General features: G+C 46.7%; 1 protein-coding gene across 9 annotated transcripts in view; it reads left to right on the top strand.

Moving 5' to 3' along the window:
* Positions 1–20,857, top strand: part of LOC146201343 (motile sperm domain-containing protein 1) — a 130,397-nt gene that overhangs the window by 51,594 nt on the left and 57,946 nt on the right. For 7 of the 9 annotated variants that reach the window (XM_084595781.1, XM_084595784.1, XM_084595777.1 and 4 more), the window contains 2 exons: positions 8,459–8,674; positions 12,775–12,893. In XM_084595781.1, coding sequence (XP_084451907.1) covers positions 8,459–8,674; positions 12,775–12,878 — 320 coding nt within the window. In that variant the 3' untranslated portion in view covers positions 12,879–12,893. Of the gene's footprint in view, positions 1–8,458; positions 8,675–12,774; positions 12,894–20,857 lie in introns of those variants that run through there. The other 2 variants (XM_084595786.1, XM_084595787.1) reach the window with 1 other exon arrangement.

Raw genomic sequence — 20,857 nt, 5'->3', positions numbered from 1 at the left:
ATTTTCTAATCATCCTGGAGCTGGCACCTGGTGACTCGCTCCAAACTACTGCCAGTAATGTGTTGAATGTCTTTCATGCGTGTGGTGGGGCCCTGAATTTTACCCATGAACTGCCAAGTGACAATTCTATTCGTTTTTTAGACTTAAAACTCACATTTAACGAAGGCCATATCTGCTGGAGCTATTCACACAGAATCAAGGCGCTTTTGCCATATGCCTCCTCACACTCTAAGTTAGTCAAGCGAAGTATAGCCAGACTTTGCTTGATCAATGCCCTGCAGAAAAGCTGCCCTCATGCGATGAATGATATTTTTCGTGAACAGGTACTTCGCCTAAGTGACGCAGGCTATCCGGCTGACATTCTGCGTGTAGTTGCAGAGCCCATGCTGCAAAAAATAAAAAAAGAAAATGGCGGGGGTTTTGGAAAATGCTAGGCTTGAAAAGAAGAAAATCGAAGTAGTGCCTTATTTGCATGGCATCTCACATAATCTCAAGAAAGTGGCACAACGGCACGGCGTGACTGTGGTATTCTCTGCACCCAGTATGCTTTCTGGTCTTTGCTCAAGAATTGCGAAAGGCAGAGAAAGGAAAGCTACCAACAGCTGCACTGTCAAGCATCTGAACAAGTTTGTCGGTGTTCCACACGTGTCGTGTACCAGATACCCCTCTCTTGAGGCCAGGTTTACACCGGCCAGACCGGTAGATGTGTGAATGACCGGGCACGCGAACACAATAGTTCCTTGAAAAGTTTGTCAGACCAAAATAACCTTCCGCGTGACTGTAGACAATGTAAAGACTGCGTGCCGGCTTTAGACAAGATTTCCATACTAGGATAAGGAAAGAGCAAAGAGGAAAGGGAAATACTGGAAGCCTTTCACATTAAGTTGCAAGGCAGTGATAAGTGCGTTAGCGCTCCATCTCTGTTCCTTACGGATAAAGAATATAGGTTGATAAAAACAGTGTACGCGTGTAGGTGGAAAAAGAAAATAGAAGAAAGTTTCCCTGTGTCGATGTATTTTGGTTGGGGGGGGGAGGCTGTTGGTTGAGCGTGTAAAGGGGTCTCATCACGTGGGTGTAACGCGCTGATACGCATGTATCGTTTGGCTTCCTGGGTTTACCACTCTCCAATAAAACTTCAGTTGTTAGCCCAGCGCTGTCCTGTGTACTCCTTCTTCTTGTGTTCCGTTTAGTTCGCTGGTTGCGTTATGCTCTAAAAACCACACAGCTTATCCGAATAGTTTTCTTTCTGCCATCACTGTTTCCTTAGTTCTGCAAGCTCATTGGATTTTGAGTAAAAAATTTCTTCTGAAATGTGGGCTTCATTTGGAATGCGAATGACACGAAGGTTCTTGACTTGAAGAATTTTCGCACGTTGACAATGCGTAGGGATGATAGGCTGTGCGAAAGGCTCCTTACAAATGGTATAGACCTCCTTCACTCTGGCTACATTATGAAGATGCCGTCGGCAGTGACTTTTGGTAGGCAAAACAAAACTTTTTTTTGCTTACTGTGATTTTAGGGTGGTTTCCTGCTGCCGGAATATTAAACAGTCGACTAGATACGTCCCCGTGGCATGTGCAGAAAGACACATGTAATGGGAAGTTTAGTAAGCTTGCACAGGTTTCTTGCCAACGAAGGTCGCCATAAACAGTGGGCCGCCGCGGTGAAGCGCGAAGGCTGGATACTGATGCTGGCTCATCGCTTATGCTACAAACACTTTGTCACGGGTAAGCTGGAGCTTAATCACCTTTATGCCAGAGCGGTCCATCTGCTCAAAGGTCGCAAATAACTTGAGTTTGGCCTTCTTTACGACACGTAATGGCATCTCGGTACTGCTTTAGCGCGGGTGCGTACGTAACATATGTAGACGAGCATATCGTTTCTTCACTTCACTTTATTACCTTAAAGACCCCACATTGGGGGTATTACATAAGGGGTGGGAGTACATTGATTGAATATGATTGCCTACATGATATTTATGAAGTGCATATTTAAACTGTTAACAAAACTTGATGGGCAGGTGATGGCATCAACATCGTAGGGAAGGCTATTCCAGTCAACAGACGAACATTGCAAACCAGGTTTGAGGGTAAATCATTTATATAGATTAAGAATAGGAGGGGAGCTAATACAGAACCTTGGGGTACGCCTGATGTTACTGAAAGAGGGTTAGAACTGTGTCCATTAACGGGAACAAACTGGGAGCGGTTAGAAAGGAATTGTTTGATCCATAATAAGGCGTTAGGGTGCAGATTTAGCATGGTTAGTTTTAGCAGTAAACGCCTGCGGGGAACTTTGTCAAATTCTTTAGCGAATTCTAGAAAAATAGCGTCAGTTTGTAAATTTAGGTCGAGGTTGGAGTGAACGTCGTGAAGAAAGATGGCCATTTGAGTTTCACATGACAGACCCTTGCGAAACCCGTGCTGTGAGGGATGAAAGAAATTGTTACTGTCAAGAAAGTCGATGATTTGAGAATAGATGACGTGTTCCATGATTTTGCAAGGTGTGCTGGTTAATGATATCGGACGGTAATTTAAAGGAGTATAATTGTTGCCTAATTTATAGACTGGAATGACCTTCCCCACTTTCCAGTCATCCGGAATGCATCTTGTAGAAAGTGACTGTGAAAACAATAACAATAAGTATATTGCAGAAATGCTGTTAGTATTACGAAGTATTTTGGAGTTAATTTCGTTGACGCCGGCCGATGATGAAGTTTTAAGGTGTTCGATTAGCGAGGAAATGCCAGCTTCAGAAAACACGACAGCAGGCTTGGACTGTATATTGGCGGCGGAAGGCGCAGTTGGTGGGTGAATTTCATTAGTGAATACAGATGAAAAGGCATTATTAAAAATGTCAGCGCATTCGTTGTCATCTGCTTCTTCGTCAGACTCTTTAGTAAGAGTGATGGCATGTTCCGGGTGCTCACTTATTACCTGCCAGAACTTTCTGGGATTGGAAGTCAACAATTTCGGGAGGTCGTTGTGAAGGAAAGAGTATTTCGCGTTGCGGATTGTGGATAGGTATGTGTGTTCGGCTGCATAGTATGTTTCCCATGCGAAAGCGTCGTATTGCTTTAATTTTGCCGCACAGAAAAGACGTTTCATTTTATTGTCGAGCCTTTTTATTCTTTTGGTATACCATGGTTTTTGGCGGTCCGAATGGAAGCTTATTTTAGGAATTTATCTGTCGGTTAGTGCGATAATCTTGCTCTTAAAGAGGGACCAGTTATCATTTACTGAGCAATCGTGAAAAGATACTTCAAATGTTGTGAGATATTGGCTTCAATCGAGGTTAAAGGCTTCATAGTTTCCTTTGTCGTATAGCCAAATAGTTTTGTTTTGATTTTAGCGTCGTGATGGGTGGAACTCAAATGTGGCATGGATCACTTTATGGTCGCTGATTTCGCGCAGATAAGTGATAGATGAGAGGGCTTCCGGCTGGGTAGTTAGGATTAGATCGAGAATGTTTCCACACCCTTCTGCAACGCGGGTCGGTTCGGATACCACTTGTGTTAAGTTGAAGTTTAGGCAGACCTCAATGAAGTCATTTGCTTCCCTGTTGCCGACTGCTGTCTGTGTCTGCTAGTTGATTCCTAGAAAATTGAAGTCTCCAAAAAGAATGATATGTGCTTTTGTGTATTTCCTCGATAGCTGACTGATCACGTCATTAAGTATTCGGGAAAAATCAGAGTTGGTATTTGGCGCTCTGTAACAAACACCTAGCAGTACAGTTTGGGGCACGGCACGACAATGTAGCCATACTATCTCGAAGTCTGATGGAATATTTATAACTGTACACGAGAACTGATTGTGAACAGCGATGAGGACACCTCCGCCTCGAGCGGATGTGCGATCTTTGCGAAAAAGGTTAAAGTTCGGCAAGTCAGCAAGAATTTCAGTATCAGTGACGTCATTAGTGAGCCATGTTTTGGTAAGAATCAGCAAGTTACTAGCAGATGAACACACAAGATTGGAGATGATTTCGCGTTTCGGAAGAAAACTGCGTATGTTAGTGAAAATCGCCGAAAGGGACGTGAAAATCGCCGACGGAGTAGTCAGTGTACTTGAATTTCCGGCCATTAGCTAGAATTTCTTCTTTCGTTTTGAACAGCGCGAATTTGGCAATTAACGGACGGCAGCGATCAGGTTCGTGGCGCCCAAGACGGTGAGTGTGGTCTATTGTTTTGGGGTCGAGGGTGATGTCCAAAAATTCGGAGCAATGGCGAATTAGTAGTTTTTCAGAGTCGGCCCACGTTTGAGATGGATCAGGGTCAGGAATAATGTAGAAAATCAGGTTGTTTTGGCGTGAATGGTTTTCTGCTTCGTCCATACGATCCTCGAGATCACAGAGCTGTCGAGTCGCCTGAGCGGTGTGAGTGCTTATGCCTTCTATCTCTGTGCGTAGCATCTGTATGGTTTGGTAGTGGCCTTCAAGTGCGCTAATGCACCTGCTTAGATCAGAAATCAGGTTTCCTTTTATTAGTAACTGGTTTTCGAGGTCTGAAACTTCCTTGATTAGTGTCGACTGGCCGGCGGACAATTTTTGAAGTTCCGCAAGTACAGTTTCGAGTGGGGCTGGGCCGGGGTTAGTCTCTATGTCGCCGGATAACAAAAGCAAGGAAATAAAGACATCAGCACACTCAGTGGCAATTGCAAAGCAACACTGTGGGCTCGGCAGCTGTAACAGGAAATAATCACTAGATTTCTCAACGTAAAGACAACATGGCTTACTAACCTGCATAGTGAGGCAGAACGGGTTGAGTGACTACATTGTGGCACAGCCACAGAGCGACGCCGGCGGCCGCGACTGCTTAAAAGCTGGGGCGGGAGAAGATGTCGATGGCGGTGGTGTTTCCAGTTGTCTGTCGAGGGTCCAGTGCACTGGTGAGGTCAGCACACAATCGGTGGAAGCGGTGATGAGGCAAGGATGGTTGAAAACGGGTGTCCATTCCAGCCAGATATCCGGCGGACAGAGGGGTGGGGAAAGGCACGGTGAACCAAAGGGGAGCGACCACCTGCATAGCGAGGCAGAATGGGTTGAGTGACTGCATTGTGGCACAGCCACAGAGCCCACCACTTGTTGGTGTTCACCTCTGTCAACAATTGCTCACACGCTTTTTTTTTTTTTTTTTTCTGCTTTGGTAATTGCACGTATCCGTTGTGAGCAGCTGCTTGAGTAATCTGTGTACAATTCCTCCATGGTTGTTGCATGGCTAACCTTCACCATGTTCCCATGTTCACATCAAATTATTTTTTTAACCTATTTCGGGATTGCCAGTGCACATTGACAACCGCTGATTTGCCCAATTGAAGCTGCATTTTTTTTTTACACAGAGCAGTTTTACTTGTATTCATAGTTACTAATTGTGAATGAGCGACATATGTGATTCAGACTCTGACCGTGTACTGCGTGGTTTCATTCTCAGTTTATCCTACGCTGAAATGCGGGCACTGAACTGGATCGCCCTAAAGCAGGAATACCCGTGATGAAATTGCCGACAGTTGCCCATGAACAAAGCCGATACAAGACGCGCGCAGAGTGGTGATTTCAGCGAATAACGCAGGATAAGCAAATCCATGCCAAGGCTTGCCTAAAATCTTTAACCATACAGCCGCTCATGTTAGTGAGGGCTTCGTGTTTACCAACAACGCTTATTTGCCACTCAGTGTGAAGCATATTCCGAGGGTGCAGTGTTATTTGGAGCGGAATACTTTGTACATGGGTAGCACGCGCTGTTTACGCACCGCCTACTTACTCGACTGAAAGTAGCTGTAAGCATCCAAAGCTTCGTAATTCTCGACGCATTCCGTGGTTAATTTGCTGTGTGAAAACAGCAAATAAATAATAATGTTGCTCATTTTCCCTGGCGAGCAGCAACGCTTCACTTGTGCTCCTTGAACCCACTCTTCGTCTGGTATGGTGTGCGGGACGTATCCTTACTGTACGTGCGCTGTACGTCATGTATGGGGAGTTTTTCCATGTACAGTCGAACCCGGTTATATCGAATTTTGGTTATATCGAACTCGCTGAATATCCCCTTGAAAATCCCATGCAAAAGTATAGGAAAGCCGCGTCATATATCGAACTTAATTTCACCGGTCGTTTGATATATCGAACTCCGCACCACGCACTGGAAAGTGTGCCTTCCCCAAAGACGATTGCATCACCCTTGGCCGTTTGCCGCGTGCCGTTTTCAAGCCATGTGCGGAAGGAATTAGAGGGGACAGTTCGGCGATGACTGGTCTGGGCAGCGCCGCGCCCATTCCCTAAAGGCACGCGCATCTGCAGTTATCGTTTTCCGCGCGCCAACACATGGCGTTTGCAAGCCATGTGCGTGGGTGTGCCCATCGTTTTGCCAAGCTATCTCTCTCCTTCAGCACGCGCTACGCATGCGCCAAGCTAGCTCAGCCCGTTTTCAGACAGGCGTCGACGCTTTCTCCAGCGTGTGTTGCGAACTCTCTGCACGCAGCGGCTGAAGTGGCTGTGGTGCCTGCGGACGTTAAAAAGCGGCAGCTCTCTCTTTGTTTTGTTTTTCATTTTGCGAGTCATCCTTTCTATCGTTGTGCTGTTCGGACGTTAAGAAGCGGCAGTATTTTTTGTTTTTGTTTTTTCTTTTTGCGGGAGACGTTTATCCTTGCATGTATTAATAAACGAAAGCACGCGGTCAGCTGCTGCGATCATGACGCCCGCCCCAACCGCGGCGTGATAAATCGAACCAGGCTTGAAGTTGACGGGCACTCTGCCAAGTTCGCTCCTCACCACCGCAGGAGCTATCAAACGATAAACGTTATTGCTGCGCAGCATCTTGGCACGCTGCCAAGAAATGAGCTGTGGATGAGACGACCGAAACGGAGTGACGCGTGCCATCGACATGCAAGCGAAAACGCTCGCGATTTCTGCCGCGGCAACACAAAAACCTTGTTTAGAGCTGCCACGGTGGCTTGAGCAGCGAGAGGAACGCAGTTCCAACAAGTTTGAAAATTTTCGCTCTGTCGCCACCCCTCGTCACTGAGATCGCTCAATCGCTTGCATGTGAGCGAGCTGGCCTTAACGCTTTTTTTCTTTTTCAAATTCTTCGTGCAAAAGTGCAGGGTGAGTTCATTATGCGAGTGGGTTGATTACGCGACAAATACGGTATTGTTTTTTGGCATCGTAATCGCCGTCACAAGCCGATTTTTGTATATCGAATTATCGATATATCGAACTATTTCGCGATCCCCTTCGAGTTTGATATATCCGGGTTCGACTGTATCACTTTTGTCCTCACCACTGAGGCTCACGAAATACTCGCATAGCCTCGTGTGCATGAACTCAACAAAATGCAGGTTGAGTCGATTATTCGAGAGCCAGTTTTCTATAGGAAACGCGCGACTCTCATCCTCTGCGTTTCCCTCTAAGGGACTCGACTTGATGTAAACCCCCCTGAGCACATGGTTATTTAGTCTGCTAAAAAGGCCTCTTAATAAGCTTGGCCGTGCTTTTTGCCTACCGTGGAATCGCAGACGACTGCAGCATCACCTCTTGTTGGTTTGTGAACATGGAGGAGGTCTATAGTCGCTCTGGGGCTTTATTTTTTGTTAAAAATGTGCAGGATTAGGCACTTTACGTGGGAACTAAACATTCCATGAAACACTGACTGATAAATTTTTCCTGCATTGCAGTCAACATTGTAGGCTGTCATTCAGTTCTCTGAAATTTTTTTTTTTTTTCACTTTGAATATTGACTGTTCTGCAGCTGGGATTGTTGTGCATGCTATCATCTGTTGTACTTTCTTGTGTAGTTATAGGAGGCCCTGTTTACAGTTTTCACTTTTGGGCCTCCTGCTGTATAATAAAGAGATGCTATTCATTGTGCACTGCTGAAAGTAGTGGGCAAAGCGATCCTGAGATGCGCAGTGAACGCATGGCCAAGTGATGGCTCCTGCTGCAGATGAGAACTGGTTGTTTTTAGATCAGCTGCGAAATGATTTGGAGAATAAAGGCCTCTTGGCGTCCATTGTCCATGCCTGATGAACCCAAGTTGTCACTGCTCTTATCATCACCCCAACACTTGTCCTTATGAGACTCTGGAGAAACATCTCTGCGAGGCAACTGCATCTGTGATGTAAACAGCTGGCTTCAGGGACGGTGTCAAATCCCACCACGTGGTGGAGAAATGAAACAGGAGACGAATCTAAGAAGCTAGTACCTCTGCTATCCAGGGGCACTGTGAAAGCAGGAAAATTGGAAATTTTTTTCAGCATTGTGATCGGGCGAGAACCGACGTATTCAGCATGGTATGGCTCAGCATTGCGAGCAGTGTTGCTAGGTTTGTCCCTGTGTTCCAAATGGCCATGGTGGTTTGCAGGAGGCGGAGCAGAATCTGACAGTGCAAACTGTGAGAGGGAAGTCCCTATGTCTGCCTATCGTTTACTCTGATCCCTAAAGAAAATATGTTTATTGGGTGATGCGACAGGGGTGTCCCCGGAGCCTTCATCGTTGGCCCTGCGGCGGTCATCCAGCCGAGCTGTGGGTGGTGCCAGCTCTGGGGCCAACCCAGCAATGCTGGTCGTGGCCCTGGCCTGCCTGGTGGCCCTGTTGCTGCCACTGGAGGAAGGCGGCCACCACTCACTGCTGCCCTCCTACCTGCAGCTGAGCCACCAGCAGAAGCTGGTGGCGGCCTACATTCTCGGTAGGCCACTCTCGTGCATTTTAATACTCAGGTGCACATAGCGAAGTAAATAATTGTACAAGAAGCTTAGAAAAAACAAAGCATACATTGCAACTGAGAAAACACACCACTGTAGCCCTTGCACCACAGAAACCATGTGGCATTCTAGCCGAGCAGTCCTTGCATGTCAAGCTGCAGTTGGAAAATGGCAGATACAGCTTTTCTCAAATTGGTGACTGTTCTATGAGCCAAACACCGGGTCAACAGAAAAGCACCTTGCAAGTGCTTTGATTACACGTGGCAATAAGGGCTTCCAATGTAGCTTCACTTTAGGCTGCTTATGTTGCTATCTTGAATATTGTTTTGCAATTTTTATTTCTGCATTACTAACACTTTTCTAGCCACCAATCTTCCAATCACTTCTTGCTAGCTTCCACCACAGATGCATTCACCTGGTATCTCTAAACCCCAGTAAGAGTGACTGCGCCTGTATCGACTTTTGGATGAATACCATCACATTCGAGTACAGTCGACGACCGATTTTTCCGATTCTCAATGGACCACGAAAATGTCCGAAAAATCAGGCAGTCCGAAAAAACAAATGTGCACCAAAAAAGCTCAATTTATTGCCTATTATTGACTTTCAGGCCAGAAAAAGTTATGAATGCTTTTCTGCACCACGCTCTGCTTCTGTGCTAACAGGTCCACCTGACTTTTGGCGAGAGTTGTAGTGTTGTGGTAAGCCGACGAAAGGGTTTCGACCGCTTGCATCAGCTCAGCTTGTACGCTGCTGCAGGTGAGTCGTCGCTGTCAGACTCCGCAAGCACTTGGCGAATAATTTCTGCATCTGTGAGCCCAGCGCGCAGTTCCAACTCGTGGTCCACGTCTGGGAACTCTCAAAACGAGACGGCTGATGGAATTTCGACACCTCCAGTGCGTAGGTCGTCAATGAGCTGCTCACTGCCTGACAGCTGCTCAACGATGCTTTCCTCATCCAAGGCAGTCGACTCGTCATTCAGCACAAATCCCGCGTGGCGGAAGCAATTGCAGAGCATTGTGGGTGCCACCGATTTCCACGCATCGGCGAGCACACTAAGTGCTCCAAGCAATTCGACGGAGTAGGTCAAGGCACACCACCACCACCAACCACTAGATCACAACACTGACTCCGTTGAGTGCCACATTGCACGCGGAAAAAAAAAAAGAGCTCCTTATAAAATTCGGAAACAGCTTCTTGAAGAACTGACGCCGATTCAATTAAATGCGAGCCAAAGTAGCGACAGAACGTAATTCTCGCATCAGCATGACCATGGCTAGGCCTACTCTCTATGCTCGGCAACGCGCATGAAACGCACGGCAAAGACACAGAGGAACAGGCAGTCGGAGCGATCAAGCTAAAAAAAAAAAAAAGAGCACTCCGGCCATAGAGAAAGAGATTGATAAAGAGCGGACACTCCCATAGAGCCCAGCAGCCCAACTGTAGCGCGCCAAGCGGCCGGCGGCAACTACTTCCGGTCTTGGCGAAAGGCGCACGACTTGAATGCTAGCATGCGCTGCGTCCTGCCCTTTTGGCTCATTATTTTGCTTTTACATGTTTGTATTTATTTTCAGCATGCATAACAACATGAAAAATAGATTCCCAGTGCTCTAAACTGGCCATCAACGCAGCTGCGCCCCAGCCTTTGCAAAACAGTATTGCCGAAAAGATGCCAAGTGCTTTGTGAAATGAACATTTATTTTGCTGCATATAAAACACACAAGAGATGCCACAGATGTAGACGGAGGCATTGACATAACTTGGCACACATTTAGCGATGTGCACAGTACAGAAAAATAAAGATACACAAGGCGAGAAACAACACTTAGGTAGAGACGAAAAATAGCATGACTTTGATTTTCGAATTATGACAAATGCTGTGTAACAAAACAGGCATTATACATAAAGTACACAATCACAGTCCCGGCTACCTTAGCAAGAGTAACTTGTATTGTTCAAGGCAAAGAGGAGTACTGATGCTTGGGTGAAGGCCACACCGTTCACTCATGTTTAGGCTGTAGCCCGTGGGTTCATGCAGGGCTGTTGGAAAAGAAGTGAACATAATGCAGAAGGTTGCAATGAACTGTAAGGCCACTGCACCGCGCACACATGTGCGCATGTGGGTGCGTACTGAAGCACAGCAGTTATGGTCCAGAATAGGAAAGCTGAAATGCGTAAAATTGGTACAAACGCTACTCTTGCAACGCACAGGTAAGGAATTCAGGCTAACCGAACCTATCTGAAAATGCATTTCTACCGTGAGTGAAATAACTGCCACTAAACTAACAATGTTCTTAAAAAGCACTGAGCAGTTGAGGCAATGAAGCTTGCAGCGAAATAAAACATTTCTCACTTTAAGGTTGTCCTGTTAAATGCAACACAACACTAAGCAAAACTAGCCTTTCGGCAAACCGCGTCAGGCCTGGCCACTCAGCTTTGAGCAACTAGCCATACCTAGCCGTCACACACCAATTTGGTCTGGCCAGGCTGGCTATGTTCATCAGCGCCTCTTCCAGAGTTTCCGGAAGCACTGTCAACGCTGCGGCTGTTTCGCCTTTTCGTTGCGCAGACTCATCGCAGACTACATGGTGTTTCACTAAGCTGGTGCATGGTTTTGCTACGTGCTAAAGTGTGCTCTGCAAAGCTAAGCCTAGGTGCTTCGATACTTCGCAACAAAAGGATTTTGCTTGCCCGCGATGGCCCCACTCCGTCCTCGTCGTCCTCGCTGAAGGCATCGAAGCGCGGAAAACAGTACCATCGGTTAAGAAAGCTGCCATTATTAAACAAGTAATGAGCGGCCGATCGCTGGCTGACGTGAGTAAGAAGTTCGGCATTTCTAAGCAAACAGACTCGGATTTCCTCAAGGGAAGACACGATTCACAACTGTTTTTGCCACATGGTCTTCACACTCACCACAGAGGCAGCAGACTTGCCTGAATGCGACAACGGGATTGACATGTGCCCGCTCATGGACGGCACGATCAACGACCTCCACTCTGCTGGCATTTCCATACCGACAGAAATAACTTTTGAACAGTTCGTCGACGCTGACAACGAGCTCGACTTCTGTGCAGAACTGACTGATGAGGAGCTAGTCCATCAGGTTGTGGAGGATTCGGAAGACTCCGATGTTGAGAATGAGGAGCCTGCACTGCCTACGAGCACCGAGTTGAAGCGAGCATTGCTCACGCTTTCATCGGTGTACAGCGCTGACATGACCCTTGCTCAGATCGAGGCAAATATGATCGCATGCAAGCGGAACGCCGTCCAAAACTTCTTTAAGACACTGCAGCAATAACGCCGACTGCCCTGACGACACATGTATAATAAATAGGCTGTCGGCTGCATAGAGTTTTTGAACGGCTCTTTTTTATGCTTTGGTTTTCGGAAGCCTAGTAACTCGTCCTTGACTGTTTTGATCCCAGAAATATTCGTAAAATGGTACGTCTTTCTGACGCATTAGTTTTTTTTCGGACTTCCTGAATTTTTGGACGTTTTTGCGTTCCCTAAAGGGTCCGTAAAATCAGTCGTTGACAGTATTACTCCCTATTATCGACATGTAAGCAAAACATGGGGAGCAGCGAAATTTAGGCTACAACATCAAGTCATATATCATTTAAAAGGTCTCTAGGAGTAGAATTTGAAATCAAATAGTAAACTACGCAAAACGATGTAAAGCCAAACTAATGCGGGTCTCACTCTGTTAAAATAAACGCGTGGTAGAAGTGAAACTGTCTCAATGTTTACAGATTCACAGCACGTAAGGAGTGATAAGGGCTCCAGTTTTTTTTTTTTTTTTACCGCTTGCAAGAAACCAACATCCTGGCGTTGGCACATGCGTCCCCTCGGTTAGCTATTGGCAGAAAAATCTGAAAGAAGACACAATTATTTGTTTCTTTCCTGCACTTCATAATTTCTGTAGCATCATAACATTTTTGCAGCTTGAAACATTTTTATTAAAAGGCTGTCATTTTTTTTCACGGTGCTACCAATAGAGTTTGAAAGATGTCGCATTAGCTCTAGAAGTTTTCAAATGCTATTAATGTTGTTACGTGCTTTGTACGCACGGGGGGTTTATTTACAGGGATCGGTCCAAACAGGACTGTGGCGAAGCGTACAAACGTCCCTCTGCTCTTGCTCTACCCGACCGTTCTTCATCTTCCGTCGACGTTCTACGAAGGCACGTGACAATATTATTAAAGTAACAGACTTAGTTGATTCAGCGTTGGTAATGCAGGCAACGAATGCCGCTCATTTGGACAGAAACTTTTCTTACTGTCAGTGAAGCATACGTGCCGCAATGCAAAGTTAAGGGCATATTTTCATCCCGAAACTGTGTTCGTCAACTGTGTGCTCTAAGTCTGAAACTCAGTTTACGGATGTGCTATGTGCGCCGAAGCGCAAGAGTGTTTTTTGGTACAAGAAGCAGTGAAAAAATCTAGAGAACATTATAATAGCTCGGCCCCGATTACATCCACTCTTATCACAATGTAAGGCGTATGAAACAAGAAATTGGCAGTCTAAACAATGGATTTTGACGACAAGATGATTTCATTAAGGGGGGACACGGGTCTTGAAGGCGGAAAAATCGCCCAAAAATCAATTTTTAGAAAACTGAAATATTAGAATCTACAACTATTATTCTCTGATTCCACCAAGTTTCTCACCTCTCGTGTCAATATTTGAGGCGTAATATCAATTTATAACAAGTCGGCTGGCTCATTTCAAGCTGATGTTTTCATTAAAATAGCGCATTTTCAAAAAAGTATAGCTTCCGTTCCACGGCCGCGCTCACGGCGATCTTGGTCTCTTTCGAAAGAGTGGCTTTTCGCCTTCAAATTTCGCGCTCCTGCGCGTCGTTTCGCTCATTGGTTCGATGCAAACAAAGAAAAGAAAAAAAGCCACAGCACACGTTCCTATTCGTTGCTTCGGTGCATGTGACAAAAAGAGACCCTGTGATTGGCCGTTCGCGTCTCGCGTCGTCTGCTGCGCGCGTCAGGGCAGTCGGAGCCGTGCCCTTAGACGCCATCTTGCCTAGTGCTGTCAGCCTCGTACGCCTCGGAGATCTCGCAGCGATGTCTACGCCAACGAGAAAGTTTGCGATGCGTCATAAATACGGCAAAAAAAGGAAAAAGTCGTCGATCGGCAATGCTAAGAAAGGTGCTTTGGTGTTGCGAGACGCCAAAAACGAGCAGATTCCTGCGTCCAGTGACCGTGTCGACGAACCTACGGATCAGCTAGGCCTAGCGGGCCCATCAAGCGAGCACACTTCAGACGTCGTCAGCCGCGTTCGTCACGATACAACGCTTCTGACGCCTTCCGATCTGGCAAGTGAAAAGAGAAAAGCCGACGCCAAACTGTGGGAGTTGGATTCAACGCCAGCAACGAAACGTAAGACAGACTTTGCCGCCAGCGATGCCGCGATCTGCCCGCTTGATGAGACGAGCTTCGCCGTGATTTGCATCGAGTCGATCAACAGCCTTCTTGACGGTGCAAAGTGTAAAACGTGTGGAGGGAGTGTTAAAATCGGCCGAGGTGATTGCGAATACGGCCTCGCTGTCAAGCTTTTCTTGACATGTGTCAACTGCGGCGACAAGGCATCGGCGTGGAGTTCGCCGCGTGTGGGCGGAAAGCAAAGTGTAAATCCTTTCGCTGTGAACATTCTGGCTGCGCACGCGATGCAAAGTACCGGCAACCAGCAGACTGCATTCAACGACATCTTTGCCGCGATGAATATTTCCCATCGTGGACTGCACACGAAAACGTGGCAGAGCTACGTAAAAGAAAAGCTGACGCCTGCCGCGACGCGTGCAGCCGAGAAAGTGACCGTTGAATGCGCGGAGTCAGTCCGGAAGCTGTACGATGAACTGAACGTTGACAATCCTGGCAACGTAGCCGTGTCCTACGATGGGACTTGGATGACTCGTGGGCATTCTTCCCACATCGGAGTCGGCACTGTAATCGAGCTTTTTATGGGGCTTGTCCTAGACTGCGTTGTCCTGAGCAATTTTTGCGCAGGTTGTGAGCGGGGACTGAAAGTGGACGACCCCACATACCAAGAATGGAGAGCAAGCCACGTCTGCCAGAAAAATACTGATAAAAAGGCTGGTGAGATGGAAGTAGAAGCAGCCCTAATCCTATTTAGAAGATCGCTCCAGAAGCACAACCTCAGATATACAACGGTGCTGTCAGACGGCGACAGCCGGTCCTTCCTCGCCCTGAAAGATGACCAAGTGTATGGCTACGTTGAGGTCACCAAAGAAGATTGCATTAACCATGTTCAAAAGCGGATGGGGACAGCTCTCCGCAATCTGCTGTCAAAACAAAAAGGGTCAGGCTCGGAACCACTTGGTGGTAAAGGCAGACTAACTGGTGATCTAGTCAACAAGCTAAGTTCTTACTATGGCTGGGCACTCAAGTCCCACAGTGGCAACATAGAAGAAATGGCAAAAGCGGTGATGGTTACCTATTATCGTGTGACATCAAATGATCAGGAGTCGGATCACAGCCTTTGCCCAACAGGTTCAGGTTCCTGGTGCCGGCAAAATGCTGCCAGTGCCAAAGGAGAGCCAGTCCCAAGGCACCGCTACAGCCTTCCTAGTCATGTATGCAAGGCATTGCGACCAATTTATGAGCGCCTCTCTAACAAGAAGCTCCTTGAGCGATGTGCAAGGGGAAAAACCAAAAATAATAACGAGAGCCTGCACTCTCTCATATGGGCACTGGCACCAAAAGGAAGGCACGCATCCCTCTTCAGTGTTGAGGCCGCAGTTGCAGATATAGGGTACCAAAGGACCTCGGTAGGAATTTTGAACGAGCTGTGTTTGAATCCTGGCCAGAGAAGTGTGCGGCGTATGGTAGAAAAGGACAAGCTTCGGTCCGTTGCATCTACAAGCAAGCGTGCATCGGCAGAAAATTTGCAGCGTGCTCTGAAAAAGCGCCACAAAGGTGGTAGTGCTCAAAATGACTATGCCCCTGGGGCATATTAACAATGTCTGGTAGTTGACATGTACATATTTTTTACTTTTAGTGATTAAAAATGACTTCCGTTTGTTTTTCTCATTTTCTCGAGATGTGAATTTTGGTCTCCTGTCAAGTTGGTGAATGCGATATCTCAACACCCATTGCAGATACAGCAATGATTTTTGTTTCAGCATTAAGCCAAATATGTGGAGCACACAATGTTGCAAGCAGATTTCTTAATTATTGCTTTAAAATTTTTTAAAATGGCACTTTTTGTGACCACTGTGTTTCCATGTTACGACTACTAAACTTCAATGTGCAATAAAATGAAAAATAATCATGAAATCAAAAATCTGCTTGCAACATTGTGTTCCTTATTCATTCTAGTATATAGCTATATGCTAATAAGAAGTTTTTGTGAAGTGGTTTTTTTCCTATTGTTTTCACAGCAAGTGCACCATTGTTCTTAATTATCTCAACGCCTAATTGGTTCAGAGAAAAACTAATTATATTTTTGGAATCAGCACCAGGAACTGCACACGTGTGCCAAGTTTCATCACTTTAGTTCAAAAATTAAAGAAAATGGCTTTAACACCACTGTCCCCCCTGGGTCTTAGAGCTCGAAAAATGACGAAAAAACGATTTTTTTTTAATGTTATTTTTGGAATCTGCAGCTAATTATTCACCAGTCTACAAACTTTCAAGCTGGTACGTTCGATATTTTTCACGTAAGGTTAATTAACGCCGTCGGTATCGACAGAATATGAGCCGAAATTAACACCAAAACGGCACTTTTGACGCGGCGCGCAGCTCCTATACCATGCATGCTACCGGGGCCATCTTGGTCTCGTCTGGAAGAGGAGTTTTGCTACTTCAATTTCCCGCCACCAACGACTTCATGCGACCATTGGTTACAGAAAAAAAACGCGCCAAAAAAAAAGGTCCGAAGCGCAATCCCGATCGTTGCTCGGAGCACGTGACACGATGGCGCTACGCGATTGGTTGAATCTTTCTCTGTCGTCTGCAAGAGGCGCTTGGCCGTGGCAGCAACAACAGCCCGAGTGCCATTTTGTTTTTGAGTTGGTGCCGGACGTTTCACGATGAATCGACGATCGACGAAGTTTCGCGCCAGACATCAGTTTGGAAAGAAGCTGAAGCCTTCGTTAAGTGAGAACTTCCGAAAATGCACCGCAGCACCCCAAGATGCCCTGACGGACGAGCCTCATGCATCCGGTGACGGGAGCAGCGACGCTACCATGCCAGGCCTAACATCGGCGGAACCAGACATTGGCCGTGTACACCACGACACGGCATTTCTGCAGCCTTCCGAGGCTGCAGAATGCCAGCAAAAAGCGGCAGAAAAGCTTAAGAAGCTGTCATCAACGGCAGCAACGGACAGAAAGAAAGAACTTCTTGCCAACAGCGACGACGCCGCGGTCCGACCACATAGCGCGACTTCGTTCACCATCCTGTGCCTGGATTCCCTGAGCGCTTTGCTGCAGTTCGTGAAGTGCAAATCGTGCTCCGGAGGTGCGCAAATACGCAAGGATGAACGCGAATATGGGCTTGCCGTGAAGTTGCACCTTGTGTGTGACAGTTGCGGCGAGACGGCGTCAGCGTGGAGTTCGCCGCGGGTCGAAGGGACTCAAAAGGTGAATCCCTTCACTGTGAACGTTCTCGCCGCGCGTGCCATGCTTGCAACTGGTAATCGCCAAACGGCCTTCAACGATGTGTTTTCGGCGATGAATATCAGCCACCGGGGTCTACATACGAAAACGTGGCAGGCCTATCTGAAGACGAAGTTGATGCCTGCTGCTGATCGAGCGGCCCGGAAACACACCAATGAGTGCGCGCAGTCTGTTAGCGAGCTCTACTCCGAACTAAACGTTCACCATCCCGGCAACATCGCCGTTTCTTACGATGGTTCCTGGATGACGCGCGGACATTCATCCCACATCGGCGTCGGCACAGTAATTGAACTGTTCAGTGGCCTGATACTTGGTTATGTCGTGTTGAGTAATTTCTGCGCCTGTTGCGAGTTGGGCCCAAAGGAAGATGACCCTTCGTATGGAACATGGGCAGCCAGCCATGTATGCCAAAAAAACACAACGAAAAAGGCAGGAGAAATGGAAGTGGAGGCCGCCTTGATACTGTTCAGGAGGTCCCTCGAGCGCCACCAACTGCGGTACACTACAGTGCTGTGTGATGGTGACAGCAGGACATACCTCGCCTTGGAGGAAGAAAAGGTGTATGGATATATACCCATAAACAAAGAAGACTGCATTAACCATGTGCAGAAACGCATGGGTACGGCTCTGTGTAACGCTGTAGCTAAGCATAAAGGCTCTGGCTCCAAACGCATCAGTGGAAGGGGCAAATTGACAGGAGACCTCATCAATAGGCTGACCTCCTATTATGGATGGGCCCTAAAGATGCACAAAGGAGACATTGATGCCATGCACAGGGCAGTGATGGCCACATATCATCATATAACTTCCAATGAGGCAAAGTCCCAACACAGTTTTTGCCCATCAGGGCCTAGCTCCTGGTGCAAGCAAAATGCAGCAAAGGCTCGGGGTGAGCCAGTGCCTAAGCATCCCAGAAACCTGCCTCCCGAAGTTTGTGAGGCCCTGCCTCCCATCTATCAGCGGTTATCAGACAGGAAGCTGCTTGAGAGCTTGCGCGGCAAAACTCAGAATAATAATGAAAGCTTCCATTCAATGATATGGGCACTGGCACCTAAGGCGTCCCATGCCTCGCTGTTTGCTGTAGAGGCTGCTGTAGCCGAAGCTGTAATAAAATTTAATGCAAATAGCTCAAAATCATCAACAGCCATACTCAGTGAGATGAGTCTAAAACCAAGCATGCAAAGTGAAAAGCGCATGTTGGAGAAGGACTTGCGCAGAAGCAGGGAATCGGCATGCAGGCGTGCAAAGTCCGAGAATGTGCAAAAAGCCCTACGAAAGCACCATATTCATGGCAAAACCCAGTCAGATTATATGCCTGGAGCTTATTAGTCATTTTGAAATGAAATGTGCGCATATTTTTCACATTCCCTCATTAAATTTTGTTTTGTTTGTTTTTTGTGATTTTCTCAAAACTATGTTTTTGGTTGATGTTGGAAGCTTGCTCAAGTCATATCTCGCCACCTAGGGTACCTAGAGCTACAATTCATTTTGCAATGTGCAGCTGAAAGCACGAGGCATGCAATGCTGGGAATAGATTTTTTATTTTCACCTTCAAGTTTTTTTGTTTTTTTTCACTCTAATTTTTCATCTCCAGCTGCCATTATGTGAGCACTAAGTTCATTGAACTGTTAAATCTATATTATTAGATCAATTTGAGAACTGCTTCCAGCATTGCATTCATCACACACTGTAGTATCTACTCGTACATTAAAAAAAAAAATCTGATCAGTAATTATTTTTCTATTGTTCGAGCAAACAATGACATGATATTTCTTAATATCTCCGGAATCGATTGGCCTACAAGAAAAATAACTGCATATTTGAAATCAGCAAGAAAAACTGAACAAGTATGTGCAGTTTCATTAAAATTGATCAGTAAATAAAAAAAATGTCTCTAAGACCCATGTCCCCCCTTAAGATTTTCTTAAATTCACATGCGCACAAGTGCTCGCGAAATGCGTGCGATGTGCTTGCACTGGTCGGTGCCGCATGCTTTTTGCGTCTTGCAACATGGCCGCCGCTGTCTCGGCTGGCTTCACCCGCTCGCATTGGCGCCCATGGGGGACCGCCACTCCAGAAGTTCTATATAACCTCCTTGTGTGGGTAGGGCATGCAGGAAAACAAGAGGTACCACATCGTCATCTCCTTCAAGGTGCGCCATTAGCTGACCAAGCTGTGGATCATGTCTTTGTCAAACCGCCATATCTGCCGTGTTTAAGATCGTAGTAAAGCTGTCAGTGTCATCGTCGTCTCCTGGCACCGGTTCCAGGGTCAGTCAGTCAGCGTCATGATGCTTTCGGCCGAATTTATGTACGATAGTGATGTTGTACTCCTGCTGTCGAAGGCTCCCATTGAGCAAGCTGCCCTGCGGGATCCTTCGGGTTGGCCAACCAACATAATGAGTGGTGGTCGGTGATCACACGAAAATGGTGGCCGTGCAGATACAGTTGGAACTTGGTTGTTGCCTAGATGGCAGCGAGGCACTCCTTTTCCATTGTGAAGTAATTACACTCTGCCTTGGAAAGGGCTCGGCTAGCATACGCAGGGACTCGCTCAGTGCCATCCTGCGATTGCACAAGTACTGCCCCCACTCCTTTGTTACTGGCAACCGTGCGGAGTTGTGTCTGCAGCTTGATCGAAGTGGTCTAGTATAGGTGGTGTTTGAAGGGCTTGTTTTAGCTGGTTGAACGCTGACTCTTGCTCCTCATTCCATTCAAAGGTGAAACTCTCTTTTGTAAGGTGGATCAGGGGCACGGCGATCTGGGCGAAGTTGTGGACAAAACATCTGAAGTAGGTGCACAAACCAAGAAACCTTCTCAGACTCTTTTTGTCCGACGGCCATGGGAACGACGCTATGGCTGCTATTTTTAAACTCCTTAAACTCATAGAGGCCATCTGGTATTATAAACGTAGTTTTCTCCCAATTGCGCTCATCTCCTTCAATCTGTCAGTATTCACTCTTTAAATCGATCGACGAAAAATAGCGTGCTTGACGGAGCCGATCGAGGGTGTCGTTGATTCGCGGCAGTGGGTATACATCCTTCTTTGTCACTTTATTTCGGTAATCTACGCAGAACTGAAGCGACCCGTCTTTTTTTTTTTTTTTTTGACCAGCACCACAGGTGCAGCCTACGGGCTGTTGGAAGGCTGGATGACATCGTCGTTTAGCATTTCACGCACTTGCTCCTGTATCGTCTCTCTTTCTTTCAAGAAAACCCGGTATGGCGGTTGGCGAATTGGATGTGTTGCGCCACCGACAATAATTCTGTGTTTTGCGACAGGCGTCTGGCGAACCCTGCATGCCGTGGCGAAACAATCGTTTTATCAGTGTAAAACTGTTTAACCAAAGGAAATGCAGTCGAACCCGGATATATCGAACTTGAAGGGGATTGCGAAATAGTTCGATATATCGGTAATTAATATACAGAAATCGGCTTGAGACGCCACTTGCGATCGTGCAAAATGATACGCTATTTGTCGCATAGTCAACCCACTCGCATAATGAACCCACTTCCC

This window comes from Amblyomma maculatum, chromosome 2 (genome assembly GCF_055883805.1).
Source record: "Amblyomma maculatum isolate TAMU_Amacu chromosome 2, ASM5588380v1, whole genome shotgun sequence".
Taxonomy (NCBI): domain Eukaryota; kingdom Metazoa; phylum Arthropoda; class Arachnida; order Ixodida; family Ixodidae; genus Amblyomma; species Amblyomma maculatum.
Note: the sequence above shows the minus strand (reverse complement) of the source record. Positions and strands in the feature narration are given on the sequence as shown.